General features: G+C 35.8%; 1 protein-coding gene across 2 annotated transcripts; it reads left to right on the top strand.

Moving 5' to 3' along the window:
• Positions 1-202: 202 nt before the first annotated feature.
• On the top strand, positions 203-3,343 carry NDUFA5 (NADH dehydrogenase (ubiquinone) 1 alpha subcomplex, 5). 2 transcript variants are annotated; one of them, XM_010004309.1, is made up of 4 exons: positions 203-262; positions 1,848-1,964; positions 2,683-2,748; positions 3,126-3,343. In XM_010004309.1, the coding sequence occupies exons 1-4, from the start codon at positions 203-205 to the stop codon at positions 3,225-3,227; spliced, it is 345 nt and encodes a 114-aa protein (XP_010002611.1). In that variant the 3' UTR covers positions 3,228-3,343. The 2 variants fall into 2 exon arrangements, with proteins under 2 accessions (XP_010002611.1, XP_010002612.1); XM_010004310.1 differs by lacking the exon at positions 1,848-1,964 and having other exon boundaries at positions 3,126-3,227.
• The last annotated feature ends 2,931 nt before the right edge of the window (positions 3,344-6,274 follow it).

The following is a 6,274-nucleotide window of genomic DNA, read 5'->3' as shown; positions in this document are numbered from 1 at the left end:
CCCAGGGCGGCTGCCCAGCAGCTGCTGTGCGTTGTGAGCGAATCACCGACCCTCCGTGTGCGCTGGGCACAACCTGCAAAATGGGGGCGTCAGGTGTGTGGGGGAGCAGAGGCCCAGGTCACAGAACGGTCCGCCGCGGGTACGTTGAGTTAGAATAATCAGATGGTGTGGGAATAGATGCGTAGGTGTATTGAATGTGTTTATGTCTTCTGTGCAGACCACTGGGCTTGTAGGATTGGCTGTAGCTGAAAACCCTCACGAGGTAGGTCACGTCTTGTTCTGTACTCAAGGGAAATTGTCAGACCTTTTTGCTGGGTGTTTGCATGTCAAGGCAGGTATGCTGTGTGCCAGGGAAGCACAGCGTCAGGAACGTGTAAAAATGTTCCAGAGTAATAATAATGGAAAAAAATTAAAGGTAGAATTTATTGGAATTTCTTCAAGGAGTTATTTTGCGTGTGTCCTTTTTGTTGCATGTGCTGATTTAAAATACTCCTTTGTGTAAGTACCGTTATGAACCAGTTTTTGCTTTCTTTCCTCTCCAGTGCAAAAGTAAAGAACTCTTTAAATTCACCGATTCATAAATGTAATTTCTACTTCACAAGCATTCAGATTTTTGCTGCCTTGCTATGTTGTGTTTCCAACGCGTAGTGAAATCACTCATACCTATGCTAAGGGGATACATTAGTCTTACATGGGAGAGGCTAAGCATGTGGTGCAAAGCTTCATCAAGGCCCTGTGGTGGGAAGCACTGTTGAGACTGGAATGCTTCAGTGGTTCTTGGGGACCACATTAGGTGATTCTCATATCAGTTGGGTACTTTCTTTTTACTTCCTCAGACTTAGTAATGAAAGTACATTTGCCACATCTTGCTTTCTTATTCAGGAGGCATGAACTTTGGAAGGCCTTAAGTAATTCTTTAATTTCTTTGTGCTTTGAAATCTCCCCCTATGCAGTGATTCTATTTCGAAAGTGCTTTTCCCACCAAAAGTTAGAAATAGCATCAGAAAGAACCACTGAAAAGAAGTCACGATTGTTCTGTACAAACGATGTAGCTCAGCCTACAGCCTTGTCAGACACCTGGGTGAACTTAATGAATTTTGTTTTTTCCAGTAACTTAAGGCCAATAGTAAGAAAATCAACAATGCTTTAGTTGAGGTATAGATTCTAAGTCCCCTTTTTGTTTCCTGATTTTTTCTTCTTTGTATTTCTTTGACTACAGTATTTTGCTTCTATTTGTTGTTCTAGAGGACATCCAATCCTTCGGTTAGATACAGTTACTCAGCCAACATATGGCTCAAAAGCTGCAGTTTCTTCACCCAGTGTGTCCTTTATCACTGCATTTAAATCCAACAATAAAAGTTTCAGGGTTTAGTTTATTTTTTTGTGTCGCTCAGAACTGTGCACCAGCATGAGAAGAAGTGCAAAAAAAAAATTGAATCCCATTATGGTTTGGTAGCTTACGTGCTTTATATCTTTCCCAGGAAGTTTTTTAGAAACTGATGGTTTGGACATAAATTTGCCTCATTTTTTAAAAATACAGTTATTATTAGAAACACAACTTTTATTGTTTTTATTTGGCATCAGATGTCCTTCATATTGCAACTTTTTTTTTTCCCCTTTTTGTTTTCTGAGGAATCTGACAGCAGCAACTTAGCAGTTGGGATAAGTCCCAGTCTTACCCACGAGAGTTCCGTGGTTCAGACTTTACTTTGTTCATCCTGCATTTTTTGATTCAGTACTGTAACCCATTACATTTTGTGTGTAGATAGTTAGCTAGTAGGTTGAGTAGGACAAGAATTTAAGTAATTCCAGTTGTATATTTTAACCATGTCTTGTCATCTCTTCAGCGCCTGCGAATACTGTACACAAAAATCCTTAGTGTCCTGCAGAACATTCCCAAAGATGCAGCCTATAGGAAATACACTGAGCAGATTGTAAATCAGCGGTTTAATTTGGTGCAAAAGGTAAGTACAGTCCTTTTCCATAAAGGCTGCACATGAAAAGATTTTAAGGATGAGAGGAATGATTTTCAAAATGACTGGCTGTTTTTCAGGAGTATTTGTATCTTTCAGAACATTCAGAATTGAGGTTTATTTTTGATACAGACTGGAATACTTTGATGGTATATTATAAAGAAGTGTTCAATTCTTACTGATGTTTTCTGGGACAATAAAAAGAAGATAGTCTTCTTGAAGATTACCAGAACTGTGGTGATTTCCACATACCTGCCCAAATGCTGCTTATGCTCTTACCAATATGGTATCTTTTCACTGTCCTCACCTTCAACGTTTTAAAGTGCTTTTGGTACATTAAAATATGCAAAACTCGTATTGTGTATTCAGGCGATAATTGGAAAGTTGTGTGTAATTTTAGAAATGCTAAGATTAAAATTTTCTTTCAAGATACACACTAAAGCCCTTAGCCACTGATGTGTCTTTAGATGTCATTAAATAGTACTTGTTTTTTATATTTTATCATTGGAGAGTTTGATGTTTGTTTTCCAAAAAGTGTGTGAGATTACTTTGGTAATATAAAATTACAGAAGCCAGCTAATTTGATGGTACTTTTGTGGGTGACCAGAGTGTGATCTCGTTAAATAACTGTTTTCATGCTTTATGTGACCTTTCTATTTCACAGTAACACAAAAATGAAACATTTCTTTATATGTATTTCAATACACAGGAGACTGATGTGCAAAAGCTACAGGAGAAACTGAATAGTGGTCACATAGAAGAAGTCATTGTACAGGTAAATTGGGGCAGTTTAAGGTTTTAAGTCTCAGCTTGACAGGGTGTTGAGCCATCTCACATAAACTATAGTATCACTGAAAAAGGCTGTACCAGAAGATCCTTGAAGTCCCTTCCAACCTGGAATTCAATGATCCTATGAAAATTTCATGAATGACTTGATGAACAGACTCTCTGGGTATTTGGAGGTGATGCAGTTTGTTTTTTAAAAACCCCTCAAAATGCAGAGTTCCTGTTGCTATTTAGAGATAAAATCTGTAGAAATTCCTGACTGTGATAGGTAGTGACATTACTGAGCTAATGAACTGAAATAGAGGTAATTTAATACCTTGACAATTGTACAGAATTTAAGAATTTGTGTATGGTGTTTATCAACAGGCTGAAAACGAGCTTTCCCTGGCGAGAAAAATGATACAGTGGAAACCGTGGGAGCCTCTAGTTGAAGGACCTCCTTCTGACCAGTGGAGATGGCCAATATAGTTTTCAAAATGGTGTCATCTCTTGAAAGTAAAAAAAAAAGATGTTTAATAATTAATCTATTGTTACTGACAAATGTCTTTAAATTAAGGATAATAAATTCATAAAAACGCTTTTTGCTCTGATGTCCACTTATATTTGGCAGTCTTAACAACTACTTCCAATTTTTTGCAAAAATGGTTTTAAGATCATTATTCTTGGTTGTTGTACAATATTTGGTTATTTTATTTTTGTAATTTATTATTAACAGTATTTGTGCCTCATTCTGAATTATTTTTATAATCTCTATTTTTAACAAATCTGTAAAAAAATACAGATATTATAGGCCATTTGAAATCAAAGTTGCAGAAAAGTATGACCCCTCCCTTCTCTCCCACCTTTGGCTGTGTGCTTTTGCCAGCCACTGCCAGTGGCTTTATGCAGATACTGAGATCAGGGTCTGATGCAGTGAAATCTAGGCTTACCAAAAATAAAAGGATTTTTTTGTATAGAAACACTTATACTTCCAGATTTATTTGTATATTATTCAGACCTTGAATTTTACTTAGCAATATTAAAAAAAACAGTGAATCTTTCTTGACACATCTGGCTAGGTTCTTGGAAACATTTGAATGGAAACAGTGCCTGCCTCTTTGGTTACAGATCTAAGCTTATAAGCCCCCATTAAAATATTCACACTAGATTTGAGGATACTGTGCAAGTTTGCCTCTACTCACGTATTTTCATTACCATTAAGTTTTTGCAAGTTTAACGATAAGAACATGTAGCCATGTGACAAAAATTTATGATAGTGTACCACTGCACTACATTACATACTTTGTCATAGCTATTTTTTTCATAGTCATTAGGGCTGTAAGTTTACCTGTGACATTAATATCTTACTAATACTGTAATCTATATAATAATCATATATTCAAGGTATTATGGGAATAGGGCAGCAGTAGAGAAAACCAGTAAGTACTCCTAAGGTGTAGATTAGCAACTACTTTCACTGCATCCCTTAGCATTTTTTTTTTTTTCAACTATTACTATAATTATGGAAATTTTAGATTTTGAAAATCCAAAAAGCCAGAAATACTTTGCTTTGTTAGTTCCTTTTGAGGACTTTTTCAGTCTTGAAAAAGGTGGAAGCTGGTTTCTTTTGTTGTCAAACCACTAGATGGCATTCCAGATGAGGACTTTGCTGAAGTCAACACACAATTTTCATGGGAGAAGTATTAAAGGATTACGAACTTGAATAAGGGTGAACGATGTCATGAGAAAGGAAGGTTAACGGTTTTAGGTAATTAGTATTGAGCTGATGTGAGAGGAAGCAAAATAAAAAATCAACTGGCATCCAGTGCTTGAGGGGGGGAAAAAATGTTGCCAGAATAGTGACAGCTCTTGTAATTCTTTCTACTCTTTCAAAACTGAGACATTAGCTGAACTGTCTTTTTGCTCGGTTGTTTTCTCCACTTTTAAAGTTGTTATTTGTCATGTGACTTAAAATAGCTCTCCTATGAGCTCACAAGTTGTGTTGCTGGGGAGAGGAAGTCTCTTGGTCCATTGCTGCTGAAATTTGATACCTTGTCTTCTAAAACTGAGTTTCACTGATCAAAAGTGTACTCATCTTCCTTTCACAAGTATGTCCTCAATATGGACCCTAATATTAGTTGTTTACTACCCTGAGGATTGGTTGGTATTTTTTAGAGCTGTATTTCCTAATTTATATGCTCAGTAATTTTTCTGGTCTGTAAATGTTTCTTTGATGTGACTCAAAATAGGATCAATTTCTAAATCTTTCTATCCAAAACACTTGATTAGCCTTCACAAATGCTTTAATTGAGAAGTCAAGTAACTTGAATCTTAGATTCTACTGAAGCAAAATCAGAATCATTAAGAAGGATTTTTCATTTTTCAGAGCTTTTTATCAAATCTCAGAATGGATTTTTTTTTCCATTTTTCCTTATTATTGGATACATTTGGTTTCATTATCTTAGCATAGCATCTGTGCTACCTAAGATTACTAAATTAATTAGTACTATGTTGTAGCAGCAACTTTAAGTAGCAGTTATTGAGAAAAATGGGAGAACAGAAAATGGATTGCAGTTTTGAGATGTAAACGTTTGTCTTTTGTAGTGTTGTGTAGTTCACGTCATCTCTGTTCCTGGCTAATTCAAAAATACATCTTTGCTAAGAAAAGAAACAGTAATTTTTACCTTGCTATTAAGTCTGTCACTGTATATTTGATATTTAAAACCACACTAGAAACAAAACAGTACACACATTTTACAGGCAAGTGAGAATCTGTATTAGGAGTACTATGTTGCAAATAATTTATTTTAGGATTAATATACTAGTGAGGCATAATTTGGAGACTATTTTGCTTGATTTTTCTCCATTATATTGAAAATACATGATGATGCAAAAAAATTTATCATGATCTGTAATATGGTAAAGTATATCACTGCAAGCCTTAGAGTTAACAAGCTTCAGATCTTTAAAACGCTTTGAAATTATCTTAACAAAGTAATTATTTGAGTGAAAAATCATCCTAACTGCAAGGATGGGACTTAAGCGACAGAGTGTTAAACCAGAGAAACAGCTCTTGCATTGTCATGTAGCAGCAATACTGAGGTGTTTTTTTTATTTCTGCTCTCTGTGCTGCTTAACCTATTTTGAGTGGCTGGATTCTGAACAGGACACTGTTATAACCTTTGGCATAATTTCTGGTAGTGTTCATAGGGAGAGAACTGAAAGCAGCTGGTTTTGTTTACAGCATATATGGTATTTCATTAGAAAAAATAGGAATATCATCTAAACTGAAATTAGTTTGAATGTTTAATCAAATTGACTCTATAATAGTGACAAGGTGACTACAAAATGATACAGTATCTTTTCCACAGAGTTACTGCTGGTCCTATTCTGCCCTGCTTCAAGTTCAATCCAGGTTTTAGGAAAAAAGAGCTTTTATAGTAGGGGAAATTTCTGATAGGAAACAGGCCTGTGTTCAAACACCTAACAATGTCTGTGGAACACAATAGCACTGATAACGCATACAGCTACTGAGT

This window comes from Chaetura pelagica, unplaced genomic scaffold (genome assembly GCF_000747805.2).
Source record: "Chaetura pelagica isolate M959 unplaced genomic scaffold, ChaPel_1.0 scaffold68, whole genome shotgun sequence".
Taxonomy (NCBI): Eukaryota; Metazoa; Chordata; class Aves; order Apodiformes; family Apodidae; genus Chaetura; species Chaetura pelagica.
Note: the sequence above shows the minus strand (reverse complement) of the source record. Positions and strands in the feature narration are given on the sequence as shown.

Excerpts from the sequence above, each read along its gene's own strand:
- NDUFA5 (XM_010004309.1), top strand. The coding sequence starts at position 203 with ATGTCTTCTGTGCAGACCACTGGGCTTGTAGGATTGGCTGTAGCTGAA. Across the intron at positions 263-1,847 it reads TAGCTGAAAACCCTCACGAG|CGCCTGCGAATACTGTACAC; the intron begins GTAGGTCACGTC and ends TCATCTCTTCAG. Across the intron at positions 1,965-2,682 it reads GGTTTAATTTGGTGCAAAAG|GAGACTGATGTGCAAAAGCT; the intron begins GTAAGTACAGTC and ends TTCAATACACAG.